The 14433-nt window shown below is 35.8% G+C and overlaps 1 protein-coding gene across 3 annotated transcripts in view; it reads right to left on the reverse strand.

The window, feature by feature from the left end:
• Positions 1 to 14433, reverse strand: part of LOC106468331 (atherin-like) — a 20066-nt gene that overhangs the window by 4440 nt on the left and 1193 nt on the right. Inside the window, exons 2-7 of one of the 3 annotated variants that reach the window (XM_022396667.1) lie at positions 13240 to 13402; positions 11713 to 11825; positions 8166 to 8247; positions 3225 to 3329; positions 2570 to 2666; positions 2039 to 2156 (exon numbers count right to left, since the gene is read on the reverse strand). In XM_022396667.1, coding sequence (XP_022252375.1) covers positions 2039 to 2156; positions 2570 to 2666; positions 3225 to 3329; positions 8166 to 8247; positions 11713 to 11811 — 501 coding nt within the window. In that variant the 5' untranslated portion in view covers positions 11812 to 11825; positions 13240 to 13402. Of the gene's footprint in view, positions 1 to 2038; positions 2157 to 2569; positions 2670 to 3224; positions 3330 to 8165; positions 8248 to 11712; positions 11826 to 13239; positions 13403 to 14433 lie in introns of all 3 variants that reach the window. The other 2 variants (XM_013928750.2, XM_022396668.1) reach the window with 2 other exon arrangements.

The raw sequence follows: 14433 nt of genomic DNA on the forward strand, positions 1-14433 counted from the left end.
CTAAATTAGGGATGGCTAGTGCAGATAGCCCTCGTGTAGCTTTGACACAAAATTCAAAACAAACAAACAAAATAAACTTCCTTCTGAAATGTGAATGTCCATGAAGTATTATTGACAGGGGATCCACAAAATTAACGATGTCTGCAAAGGATGGAATTAAAGATTTGTAAAGATATTGGATTTAATCACCCTTCAATGTGAAGAACAGTTATGTTACTTCACACAGAACAGGGTTGTGTGAACAACCAAGGTCCTACAAAACAACACACCCTTCAATGTAATGAACAATTATGTTACTTCACACAGAACAGGGTTGTGTGAACAACCAAGGTCCTACAAAACAACATACCCTTCAATGTGGAGAACAATTATGTTACTTCACACAGAACAGGGTTGTGTGACAACCAAGGTCCTACAAAACAACATACCCTTCAATGTAATGAACAATTAGGTTACTTTAGGCAAAACAGCATCAGTAACACTCCCAGTGACACGTAAGAAATGAGTCCCTCTTCAACAGCAGCAGCACCACAGATATCATTGTTACCCCTTGTCTATGGAGTTAATACACCAAAACATCCATATTGGAAACAGTATGGAGGATACTTTCATCTGTGTTTTACGTGTTATGACACATTGGAACTTGTTTTGTGCTGCATACATTTGTTTTATTTAGTATATCTGCTAAATATCAAATTAATTTGACACTCGAAGTTCATATTTAAAATTTATTAAAACCTTTTTTACCCCATGTCTTTATAATGAGTGTGGATGTTTCAGTTTTTCTGTTATAAAAACCTCATTACATTTTATGTGATTTTGTAAGTTCAAAGTTAAAACGATTGGTCATGAAAACTCATTGTAACCACCAATTATTATTATTGAATTAACACTGATGGAATAGAATTATTTTTTGAGTAAAATGTTTATATATTTTACACTAGGGGCATTTCAACCTTGCACGGTTATTAGCGGTAGTGAATGTAAAAAAATAATAATAAAAGTTTAAAAGAGGAGTCAATCAAAGTTTTCCTGAAAAATAACGGGTAGGTTGAATTTTTAATTACATTTTTTCCTTTAGGGTAGTTGTATAGGGATACCATTTAAAGATCAAATAGTCCCTTGTTGTCAGCATTTTATATTAATCAACTGTCCAAACTAAAGTATATATTTCTCATCATTAATAAGTACAGGTACTCTGTTAAACGGAGTATTACCAGAGACGTAGCCAAGGGGGCCTGGCCCTCCCTGAAAAAAAATCACACATTATTTTTCAGCTTTTATATATATATAATAAACTCGTTTCGTATCATTTAATAAGAAAAGATAAAACTTTCATAAACACTATTACATTTGATTTGTTTTAATGACCATTTTAATCAAAAATTGAGATCAACTTCACCATTTTAATTTATTGCCCCTCCCCCATTGATTCATAAACATTCCTGTCTTGCTTATAACGTTAAATTATGTTTAACATTTATAGGATCTCTTCTCCACCTTCTTTTTAACTCTTGGTTAAACATTTTTAACCTGGAAGAATTACTATATTATTAATGATAATCCACGTTTAAATATGTTCTTTAAGAGTTACTTAATACTCTTAAAAACACTAGTTAGTTTTGTGACATGAGACAGATTCCGGTTCAACGTCAAGAGTTTGACTGTAACATGCATCGTCCACTGTCACGTGATTAGCCATTGGTTCATTACTAATAAACAAGTTTTTTGTACGAGGAAATTTAAAATATTTAATCAACCAGATTTTCCTGAAAGTCTGAGTTGGGTGAACATAAATACTTAATAATATACTATCAAAAAAAAAAAAAATAAGTGAGTTTAAAAATATTATAAATTTCCTATTACTTAATATCACGTGATCATTTATCACAAATGCAAGTAGCGCTCTCTATTATTTACAATCTCTTCCGTTATTTTATTCGTGAATGTTGTACAGCTGTAGTCTCTAGACGTTCACTGGGTATAAGAGCACTAGCCGTTTAATCACACACATCGATTTTGTAACGGTTAGGCTTACCTGTTCTCTGAACGCAGGGGCTTGTTCTGGAAAGCCAATGTGCGTGAAAAAGTTTTCTACGTCATCAATGGTCCAATCTTTAGCATCTGGAACCACCTCTGGGTACGTCTCGAAATGGCTATTTGAAAATTTAGATGACATTGAATCAGTTCGACTCATCAGAAGTTTCATTGCTCAGAAGATACCTCCTTTACAAACGTGCCCTCTTTAGCCACAATGTAATGACGACGAAATATATTTTTTGAACAACATTTCAATTTTTCTTCGAAAGATAATTTATTCACAGAAATCATATGAAAAAAATACATAAGTACTTACACAGATAATAAAAAAAAGTATGATATTTGAAAATTTTGAAAGAATACTACATTTCTTTTATTAGCAAGAATAATTAGTAGAATGTTATAACCAACATAAGTTACTGGTAACCTTTGTAAAACAAAATAAAATATATATATTTCAGTACGGTAGTCAGTACTAACATCTTATAGTTTCACAAATACAATAAATGTAAAAATATTGTTTCCTTACTTTCGATTTAAAGTATCAAATGTATTCGAATAAATACAATAACCATCTGGAACTGGTGAATCACAAGGTAAGGGAAGGTCTAGTGAAGTATTAACTCCTGCTATGAAAAGAAATTTCAAAAACAACAAATAAGAAACTACGGAGAAAATAGAAGTTATATAGATTTTGTGTTTTTTTTTTTATATACGTCTCTATGTTCTTCGAGAGTTTTTTTTCCATTTTTCAAAAAACAAACAAACAAAAATAGTAGCCTATAAACACCCATCCACGTATAAGAAAAGTAAATTTCAACAAAGATAAACATAGCAGCAATCTTTAACGCCATCTATTAGGCATTTCATTACCTTTTTTTCTTTTAGAAAGCAGGTACAAAATCAAAACAAGCACTTAAAACCTGGAAAAACAAACGTATTAACTCACGTTTGATAACTAAAATACCTTATTACAATCAGCTGGAGACAGAAGTTTCGTATAAGGAAAACACACACCAAACCGTAAATATATTTACAAAAATTTTTCACTGCGGATTTCATCATCTGATGTATAATACTTGGCATTAAGTTCCGCGTTTGAAAGTCCTTAAATCTATATTTCATTAGAGAAGGAACTAAACAACCTATAAACTTCTGAAAATAGTTCAAGTTTTTTTCCTTACCCAGTTCTTCTAGTTGATTGCTTTTAACCAGAGAATTCTTATCCTTGATTTCATTAGTTCCTCCTGTTTGTTTTTCATCCATGCATCGTTGACATACCCATGTCCCTAAAGTACATCCATTAATAGTAAATAAATAAAAATACTGTACGACCCACATTCATCATAACGAAAGTTTGTGAAAACGATTTTTTTTAAAAAAGGACAGTTCCTTTATTTATGGTCATGTGTGCCCTGGGGGTTAGCGTGGCCGGACTGTGAATCAAAGTTCATTTTGCGTCACGTTGCCGACAAAAAAAAAGAAAGAAAAAAAAAGCGCTCTGCATTTTAAGGCCGATTGTGCGTTATAAGAGTAATGGTCAAATCCACTATTCGGTCAGACAAGAATAGCCAAAGAGTTGGTGTTGCGTGCAGTTCATTAGTTGCCTTCCTTGTAGTCTACAAGTTCAAAATTAGGGGTGGCTATGCGCAGCAAGCCCGTACGTAGAGATTTCTAGTAAACAGCAACAAACTTTTAAATTACTGTTTGATTTTATAAAACCTTGAAACAAAGAAAACAGGAACAAAGAAAAGGTGATATTTTCTTTACTTTCTAAGCAACAATGCTTAGAGTTAAACTACTTTATATAAGCACCATACGATGGTACCATAGAAACATTATGTACACTAATTTTAAACATTTCTTTCCACAAATTATGGACTAATACTGTGCTTTAAGACTGTTTTATTAATAAATAGCAAAACTCACCTAAACTTGAGATTATCAACTAACAATAAGTTATAAACCATGTTAATTCAACCAGACAAGATGTAATTTGACTGAGGAAGATCTCTTCCAGAAGAGATGGTTGACATGATACTTCTGAGCGACAAGTCGGGTTTAGTAATAATACAAAATCATCCAAGAATCTATCACTCAGAGGCTTGGCTAGTTTGCTGATTTTTTAGGGCAGTTCCTAATCACCGATGTTTCCCAGATGTGAGTACAACATGCATGATGTTTCCTTCATTCAAATGACAGTTGTCAGCACGGATTGATCACTTTTTATGATCTTTAAAATGTAATATGATAAAAACTACCAATAAAATTTGATTTTTTTTAGTTATTATTAAGCACAAAGTTACCCAATGGGCTATCTGTGCTGTGCCCATAGCGAGTATCGAAACACGATTTTTAGTGTTATAAGCCCGTTTGGCTGGTCAAGGAAGATTGAAAGGATCTGAGGTTTTGTCCAACGAGCAGAAGTGGATAGAAATATAGACTTCAAAGGAGCCAATGAAGTCTTTGCACGCAGTATGTACAAAAGCACACAAAAGGAGATTAAATGTGTGATAAATGTAACCAGCATCGAATTGCGATTATTTTCATAATTTTTCACGTCAGATGATTAAAATGAAAAGAAAAGCAAAGGAAAGAAAATTATTTGCAATACGTTTATAAAAGTGAGGGAAGGGTTCATGTGTAGAGGGATCCCACAGGAAGATCTTGCTGATTAAGATAGATAAGCCTGGAAATGTACAGGGGGTTTATAAAAACAGTTTCGCAGTCCAGCGCGTCATACCTCACAAACGGTATGTACAGGGTTATTAGGGGGTATCGTGCTGCTACAAATGCTACAGCTATGACATGTTACCACTGTTGGGGATGTTCAAAATGTGCTCCTCCATCGTCCAGAAGGTATTGCATATGTGTGACAACATGTATCTCATCTGGTATGTTGGCCACTTCCCGGACATTTGCATCCTTGGGGGTCCGGAAATGTGCAAGGCTTCCTACGGTACACGCGTGGCTTCGGGTACCCCCCCCCACCCACACACACAATCAGAAATCAGCTGGTGTCAGATCCAGTGAACGAAACGGAAACTCACAAGGAGAGTGAAATTATTGTTTTCTAAAAACTGCTCCCGTAATACGCGTTTCCTTTGGTTACCATTACGAAGAGGGACACCACGCTGCATGAAAAACTGTAGTGTCTATCACGTTTTGTTGATGCAAAATGGGAATCACTCTGGTTGATAATTGCAAGACACGGTACAGCACTGACTGTGTAAGTCTGCAATCCACGTGCTGATGGTTCTTCAAAACGGTAAGGTACAATAACAAAGTCAGGTGTGAACTTGTGATGGCTTGTTCTACTACGGCATGGCTGACCTTGGCGATGGTTTCAGTAGGTGTCAGTGATGGTCTGCCTATACGTCGCTTTATCATAAATACAACCTCTCCTCATTTTTTTAAAATGAACTTGCGCACAGCAATACTGGAACAAGACCCCCTGCGGATGTTATGAACTCTACGACATTCCTTGAGAGCTGTCTCAGCAATGCATCCTTTGCTGTAATAACATTTAATGAGCCAGTTTTATGTTGGTTGAATGAGCTGCATTGCGATCGACTAGCATCATTTATACCCATGGATAATATTCGAAAGTAACCACAGTGGAGTCCCTGGTGGCAATATGTGACAACTACAGCATGTGTATCCCCATGATAGTCTTAGCATCCTTGTGCAATTTTACCTATCTATATCATAATATTGGTAAGATATGGCGCGCTGATTGTTTGTTTTGAATTTCGCGCAAAGCTACACGAGGGCTATCTGCGCTAGCCGTCCCCAATTTAGCAGTGTAAGACTAGAGGGAAGGCAGCTAGTCGTCGCCACCCACCACCAACTCTTGGGCTACTCTTTTACCAACGAATAGTGGGATTGACCGTCACTTTATAACGCCCCCACGGCTGAAAGGTCGAGCATGTTTGGTGTGACGGGGGTTCGAACCCACGACCCTCAGATTTCGAGTCGAGCGCCCTAACCACCTGGCCATGCCGGGCCGGCGCGCTCAACTACGAAACTTATCTTACAAAGATATTGAAAAATAATTAAATAACAAAAGCATACACGTTTCATTATTGAGTTATTACTTTAGGCTACAATATTTAACGAAAGCATTACTCACTTGTGTTTTTCACCCTTTTCTATTTTCACAACAGCTGCATGTTTATGATAAGCACTACTTTATTTTATGGGTTTTTTTCACCCCAAAAAGGAATATGCAATTCCATGGTCATATAATCATATAAGACGAGTAATAAATGGAATAAATGTTGGATTGAAAACAAAAAAATGCACAACGTATTTTTTCTTTAATTTGTGAACTTCGTGAATAGTACTACAATACATTATATGCTATGAGTCATTAAACGTTCAGTTATTCACGAATCATTCTCCTCTGGCTCCCCGGTAGCACAGACTTACATCGCTAGAATCCGGGTTTCGATACCCGTGGTGGGCGGAGCACAGATAGCCCATTGTGTAGCTTTGTGCTTAATCACAAACAAACCTTCTCGTCTGATCTCATTGGACGATTGGTATGATCTTCCAATCATCATTCTGCCCCTGGTGTGTACACTATTACTTTCAACATTGTTTTATACAGCCTGTATACTATAACTACTAACTTTCAGTTACATACAGCCTGTAGAAAACTAGAGTTAGTTTTCAGTTACATACAGCCTGTTTACAACCGCTGTTAACTTCCAGTTACATACAGCCTGTACACAACTACTGTTAACTTTCAGTTACATACAGTCTGTACACAACTACTGTTAACTTTCAGTTACATACAGCCTGTACACAACTACTGTTAACTTTCAGTTACATACAGCCTGTATACAACTACTGTTAACTTTCAGTTACATACAGCCTGTATACAACTACTTTTAACCTTCAGTTACATACAGCCTGTACACAACTACTGTTAACTTTCAGTTACATACAGCCTGTACACAACTACTGGTAACTGTCAGTTACACGGAAAACAACTGGTATAATTGACAAATGATACCATACACACCTAGTTCAAATTACAAGAAAAATACAAGTAGACTGTACAATTTATACATCTTAAAATATTTCATGTTTCTGAAATATAGACGTATTTCCCAAAATAAACGTTTATTTTCATCATGTCATTAGTAGGGTGCATATTGGATGTAACTGAAAATTAACACTTCTGATGTACAGGCTGTATGTATCTGAAGGTTAAAAGTAGTTGTATACAGGCTGTATGTAACTGAAGGTTAAAAGTAGTTGTATACAGGCTGTATGTAACTGAAGGTTAAAAGTAGTTGTATACAGGCTGTCTGTAACCATAGGAACAGGATTTCATATGATATTCTTTGTGAAACATACCCGTTGGTTTCTCTGTTGCTATAGGTACATGATATTTCATGTGATTTTGTTGTAGATTGCTTCTGACATCACTTTGTTAGGATCGTGCTATTTTCGCACTTTGCTTTCCTTTCTTATGTCCATATCTACTTCACTTAAGTTGCACTTATTCTTATTAGGAATCGACTCATGCTACTGTGAACATTACAAGTTGCTGTTTACTGCTATATTCAAGATCATAGGTTTAGAACCAGGTTTGTTTCTTACTCGATCATATTTCTTTCTTCCTTCGCCTCTCTCAATTTATTCGTTCTCTCTCTCACACAACTCCTATCTTTTATATTCCCTTTTTCACATCCATACTGAATAAGTTTTCCGTAATTAAGGTTATACTGTTTCATAATCAGTGGGGGGGGGGGGGGTCTTGTAAACTCCACACTGATTGAACAAGAAAGGTAGCTACTCCATCCAATCATTTTCTAATGACTTAGAGTGCTTTAATCCCCTAATCCCTTACGGACTGACCAAAAGCCGGCTGCTTTCTCACCTCTCTCAACTCCAATCGATGTTCCTTACACCTAATTTCATAACAGTAACTATAGGCATGAGACACTTTATGTTGCACAATGTTTTGGTATAGGCACGAGATATTTCTGTGAAATATACCTGTTGGATTCTCTGAAACTATAGATAAGTAGCAATTCATGTGAGACACGTTTTTTGGTTACTCTGTAACTACAAGCATGTAACATTTCCTATGATATTATCTGTAAACATACCTGTTGGTTCCTCTGTAACTATAGGCACGTGACATTTCATGTGGTATCCTTTGTCACAAGCATCACAGATTAACATCGTGTCCTGCGTATAGAAAAATTGTTTTCTTAAATACACAATTCAGTCATACTTCCATATAAACTCAGACTGTTTTATGTTTATAGTTATCAATGATATGTAGCGCTCTAGCCAGACCTTGAGATGAGGGGGGTTGTTTAAAAAAAATGGCTTCATTTATTCTTTAGGTGTTAAATATGGTACTGAGTCACTTGCAAATTGAATACATAAGAGCTTTAATGTTTGAACCAGCTGGCCTCTACATAAACAATGGATAAAAATTGAATACATAAGAGCTTTAATGTTTGAACCAGCTGGCCTCTACATAAACAATGGATAAAAAATGAATACATAAGAGTTTTAATGTTTGAACCAGCTGGCCTCTACATAAACAACGGATAAAAAATTGAATACATAAGAGCTTTAATGTTTGAACCAGCTGGCCTCTACATAAACAACGGATAAAAAATGAATACATAAGAGCTTTAATGTTTGAACCAACTGGCCTCTATATAAACAATGGATAAAAATTGAATACATAAGAGCTTTAATGTTGAACCAGCTGGCCTCTATATAAACAATGGATAAAAATTGAATACATCAGAGCTTTAATGTTTGAACCAGTTGGCCTCTATATAAACAGTGGATAAAAATTGGACACATAAGAGCTTTAACGTTTGAACCAGCTGGCCTCTACATAAACAATGGATAAAAAATTGAATACAATTGTTTTAATAGATTAGATTTATTAATAAAGCATTATTTTCCCCCTAAAATTACATATACAGAACTAATGTTGTTGAAGGCTACAAGGCCCTGTCTACGACACTGTTATGAAAATATTAAAACGATCATATTTCAACTATACTTTTTTTAGAAAATTTTTTTCTTTGCAAAATTTAGTTGATGAAGCATTTTCTAATTAGTTGGCAACATCCCAAATCTATCTTTGAAAATGATGTGTTAGCAGTATTTTATTATAAAGGTCACACATGTGTACACGTAGTCGAGTCTTTTGGTTGTAATACACTCTATCATACACAGTAAGGCAGTCAATAATTTATGATAAATATCATGTAAACTTCATATTTATTTCTTAATTTCTCTATTTCGGATCGAAAATCAGAGGCGTGCAAAAAACAGCATCACAGATCTACCTTTTGTTCCCAACAAATCGCCACCCAAGATACTTTTCGTTCAATACCATAACCCGTTTAGTTGGGTGTGCTGGACGGTGATGAAGACGATGTGAAACGCCATTTTGTATATGAAATATAATGCTTTAAAAGTTAGGGTTTAAACACCGAAAGTTTGCGAAGAACTGTAAACCAATAACCCTAAAATATGTGATGAAAAATCACATAAACTTCAAATGTTCCCATTCTTCCCCGACGTGGACTTAATTTGTCTATTTTGGATTTCTATGGCGTTTTGAGTACGTTTTACTTCACCATAATAATAGCCTAACTTAATTTAAGTTTGTTAATAATGTTACGATATTTCGTCGAATTCATTATTCAATAGTAAACAGAGGGACCAACTGTTTAATGATTGTAGATATATATATATATGTGTTAAATATTCATTTTCTTTTTGTCGTAACTTTCTGTTGTTCAACAAGACTGCATTTTTTATTATTCTTGCAAAAATGATAGTTCCACAGATGTATTGTTACTCACGTAGCCTACTGTTACGCCTCCAGTCGTTAGTTAATTTTCCGTAAATTCGTTCCGACGAAACTTTACCGACACAAGTCCTTTCTTAAATAAAACTGGTTTATTCTTTCTGAATATAACTTTGCGATACACTTAAGTTCAACAGTCGCGCTGTAACAAACGTCTCACGAGCTCGACTTCAACAATACTCCATTCAATTACACACTCTCTGACTGCAGTTCAATTACTCATTACACTGTTCCCGTCACGTTGTGAACGTCTTATATATATATATATACAAGACTAACACATATCTAGTAAATGCTAGGGCATTCTTGAAGGAACGGGATATTTCTAGAAAACGTGGCGTGATACTAGTCACGTGACCTCGCTGACACAACACTACTATTAACATTACCACAACAGTACAGGGTGACGTAATAGAAGCTTATCACCATCGTGACATTGCATCGTGATATCAACGGTGTATGTTTCGAACAGACGAAAGTGCGGAGTTAAGAAAAGTCCTGGCGGTATGAGACCTTTTAGGTTATGCTGTAATATTACCCAGGAATACTACAATTAATGTTACAATAAAAATAAAGATTCCTCATACTACGTCCCAAGTAAATCTACGGTTAACGTTACCATAACGATGAAGGTTGCTTACGTCATCTCATATATTATTACTAAGGTAGTTTATAATTATTGTTGTCATAACAATGATGATTCCTTGAACAACCCTATTATACAGAAGAAATACATTTTGGCACTATCAATGGGTGATCATTTCTTTTATCTCAAGCATGTATTGCCGAGATCCTGAATAATAGAGACTGTTCATTAAAATAGTTTGAACTTTGTGTTTTTGAAAAGTTTAGTAGTTCCTGATTCTATTCATAATTACTTTACTTAGACAATATCACACCTTTTTGTTTTAAAGTAGATATTTTCTTTTCTAGGTATATGCAGTTTTCACACAAACCGAGATCAAGAAAGTCTTTACGTTCCTCTGGCGATAACTACCTATTGCTCTACGTCATTCCCCTGGGATAACACTTGGTCTTCCCGTGAAATTGCACATTGTGTATGAAAGTAGACAAAAGTATCCTCTAACGGCAAGTCATGCAATATCTCGAGGATACAACCTTCTTTATTTACGAATAGAAATCACCAGTCACGTGGGTAGCACTATTCGCCCTGGGAAAGTAGGACGATATGGATTTTAAGTATCTAACGCGATGTCTTCTCAGTATGGAATATATTTTTCTACAGAATCACCTTAAATTTATAGAATTAACAGATCTTTAGCTTGTACAATTCATCAGTAAAGTTGTGGTATTATGTTAAATAGATTGTTTTGTGTGATTACATTCGTACCCATTATTTTCTACAAATTCAGTTAGTTTAAGAGAAAGTCAGAATTACTTCTTGAAGTATCCTAGTCGAATCTCCCGTTATATAGCGGACCTATCTTATTCAGTCTTGGAGGAAATCAGTTTTACCTGAGAATGCCACAAACGGATAGAGAAATTACGTTTACAAAAACTGTACTTTAGGGCTGATTATAAAGTTAAAGAACTGAAAATTGACTTAATTTCATAATACTAGCACCCAATGATAGAAAAGTAAGTACATACAATCTATATGTTGCTACCAGTATTTCACACAATCAGAATAGGGGCGGTATTCTATAAGCATTTTCAAAATACACTCAAAATCTACTATCACATATACTTATTGGAATTTTGAAAAAGGCCAGACAATCGCATATATATTCAAGGCAGATTTTTAACAACGTTCTGGATGAATATGAGTTAGAGAAAGGTACTCTTACCCAATCGTCAGAGTCGTTGCACAGACAACATGTCTTACAGTACATGCATTGCCATGGATACAACCTGGCTTTTTCTGCCAGTTGAGGGCTGTAGTCCATACATTTTGTGGAAGCTGAAACAAAGATAAATATTCATGTGTATGGAATACGAAAACTTGTGGTTGCAAACAGAACAAAGTACGAACTATCGGCTTAGCCAAGACAAGGCCTTCCAAGGCACGTGCCCGACCAACACCTGAGCGAGTGATGATAACCTTTCGACCTACAGAAACAAATTGAAGTGCAAAAAACCAGTGTGATGTCATAGGGGTGGTGCGAAGTGTGAAGAGAGGGAACAAATAATCAATGAGCTGTGAAATCATGCGTTAGTACTAATCCAGTATATAATTTAGCTTGTAAGATTAAATATGTCATAGGGGTGGTGCGAAGTGTGAAGAGAGGGAACAAATAATCAATGACCTATGAAATAATGCGTTAGTACTAATCTAGTACATAATTTAGCTTGTAAGATTAAATATTCCCCCTGGGTAGAATGAGTAACCTGGTTAATTTACAAAAATAAAGTTGTTTTGATTTAATTACATACAATGAAGTGAAATAACATCATACTTTTCGCCATAGATTCAGGGCCAAAGTACTGCCAGAATTATGAGCATGCGCATGGGTAACCATAATTGCATGTCTTCGTCGCTGTCGCGAAAATACTTGATTAAAAGTTATATCGATAACACACAGCTACAGATAATGTTATGTAAGGCACTGTTAGAAACAAAGTATGATAGATAATAGTCTAACAGTTAGTACCTTATGCTTGCTTGCTAATATGAGTAAAAAGATCACTTGATTCTGGGAAAACAACAACCATCTTACACACCTTGGCTACGGTCCTGCATAGCGATTAGGATACTAATTTACACGTTACCTCTACCACCAGCGAAATAATGCCAAAGTGATTAGGATACTACTTTACACGTTACTTCTGTCACAAACAAAAGACTGATAAAGTGATCAGGATACTAATTTACACGTTACCTCTGTTACCAATGGCGTATTGATAAAGTGATTAGGATACTACTTTACAGGTTATCTCTGTCACCAATGGCGTATTGATAAAGTGATTATGATACTACTTTACACGTTACCTCTGTCACCAATAACGTATTGATAAAGTGATTAGGATACTACTTTACAGGTTATCTCTGTCACCAATGGCGTATTGATAAAGTGATTATGATACTACTTTACACGTTAAGTCTTTTGTTTGTGACAGAAGGATAAAGTGATTAGGATACTAATTTACACGTTACCTCTGTCACCAATGATATATTGATAAAGTGATTAGGATACTACTTTACACGTTACCTCTTTTATCAATACGTCATTGGTGACGTGATTATGATACTACTTTACACGTCACCTCTGTCACCAATGTCGTATTGATAAAGTGATTATGATACTACTTTACACGTCACCTCTGTCACCAATGACGTAGTGATAAAGGGATTAGGATACTACTTTACACGTTACCTCTGGCGCCACAGTCGAAACAAATCAAGAACTCCGAGTCTCCCTCAGGATGGGCTGAGGCTGGAAGTAAGCAGAAGTTACACACAAATTCAGTCAACTCTCTATCTGACCATGCCGGTGGTGACGATTCCACGTGGATCGACTCCAGGGTCTTTTTAAAACGCTGCAAAGTCAAAAAATAAGAGAAGAATGTAAGCAGAGCTTTGGAAAGCTTTATTTGAAAAATGCAATTCCTGAACCCGCGAAGTTTTCCGATGTGTTGATTAGGGAGCTCGACTCGCAATCTGCGGGTTCGAATCCCCGTCTCACCAAACATGCTCGCCCTTTCAGTCGTTACAATGTGACGGTCAATCCCACTATTCGTTGGTAAAAGAGTAACCCAAGAGTTGGCGTGGGTGGTGATGACTAGCTGCCTTCCCTCTAGTCTTACACTGCTAAATTAGGTACGGCTAGCGCAGAAAATTCTCGTGTAGCTTTGGGCGAAATCCATAACAAACAAACAAACAAAGTGATAGGTTGATTAGTTTTCATTACATTGCTAAAAAGTGTTTTCTATAAACTAATGTTGGAAATCAAACATAATCTGTTTCTAAATATACGAGAACAACACAGGCAACAAGAAGTTCGTAAAGATCGTGCCAAGCCTAATTAGTTTCTAAATATACGAGAACAACACAGGCAACAAGAAGTTCGTAAAGATCGTGCCAAGCCTAATTAGTTTCTAAATATACGAGAACAATACAGGCAACAAGAAGTTCGTAAAGATCGTGCCAAGCCTAATTAGTTTCTAAATATACGAGAACAACACAGGCAACAAGAAGTTCGTAAAGATAGTGCCAAGCCTAATTACTTTTAGAAGGAAAAGTGATTATTTCATTTCTTATCTCCACCCAAAATTAATAAGTCGTCGACGTTAAAACGCAGTTAAACATCTCCTTAACTACCGAATTATCAATAGACTCGCCCACGCGGGCTCAGCAACAAGCATGAGAACTTATAATGATAAAACGCGAGGTTCTATCCCTGCGGTAGACACAGCGTAGATGGTCATGGTGCAACTTTGTGCTTAACAGCACACAAACCGATAGGCTCTAAGAATCCCATCAGCTGTTTAAGCATATATTTTTCTATGTACGAAAATAATGGTTGCAGGTTCATGACTATATTTTACAGGATCCCTAAAAACGTACGAGT

The sequence above is a fragment of the Limulus polyphemus genome, unplaced genomic scaffold, assembly GCF_000517525.1.
Source record: "Limulus polyphemus unplaced genomic scaffold, Limulus_polyphemus-2.1.2 Scaffold2965, whole genome shotgun sequence".
Classification (NCBI taxonomy): domain Eukaryota; kingdom Metazoa; phylum Arthropoda; class Merostomata; order Xiphosura; family Limulidae; genus Limulus; species Limulus polyphemus.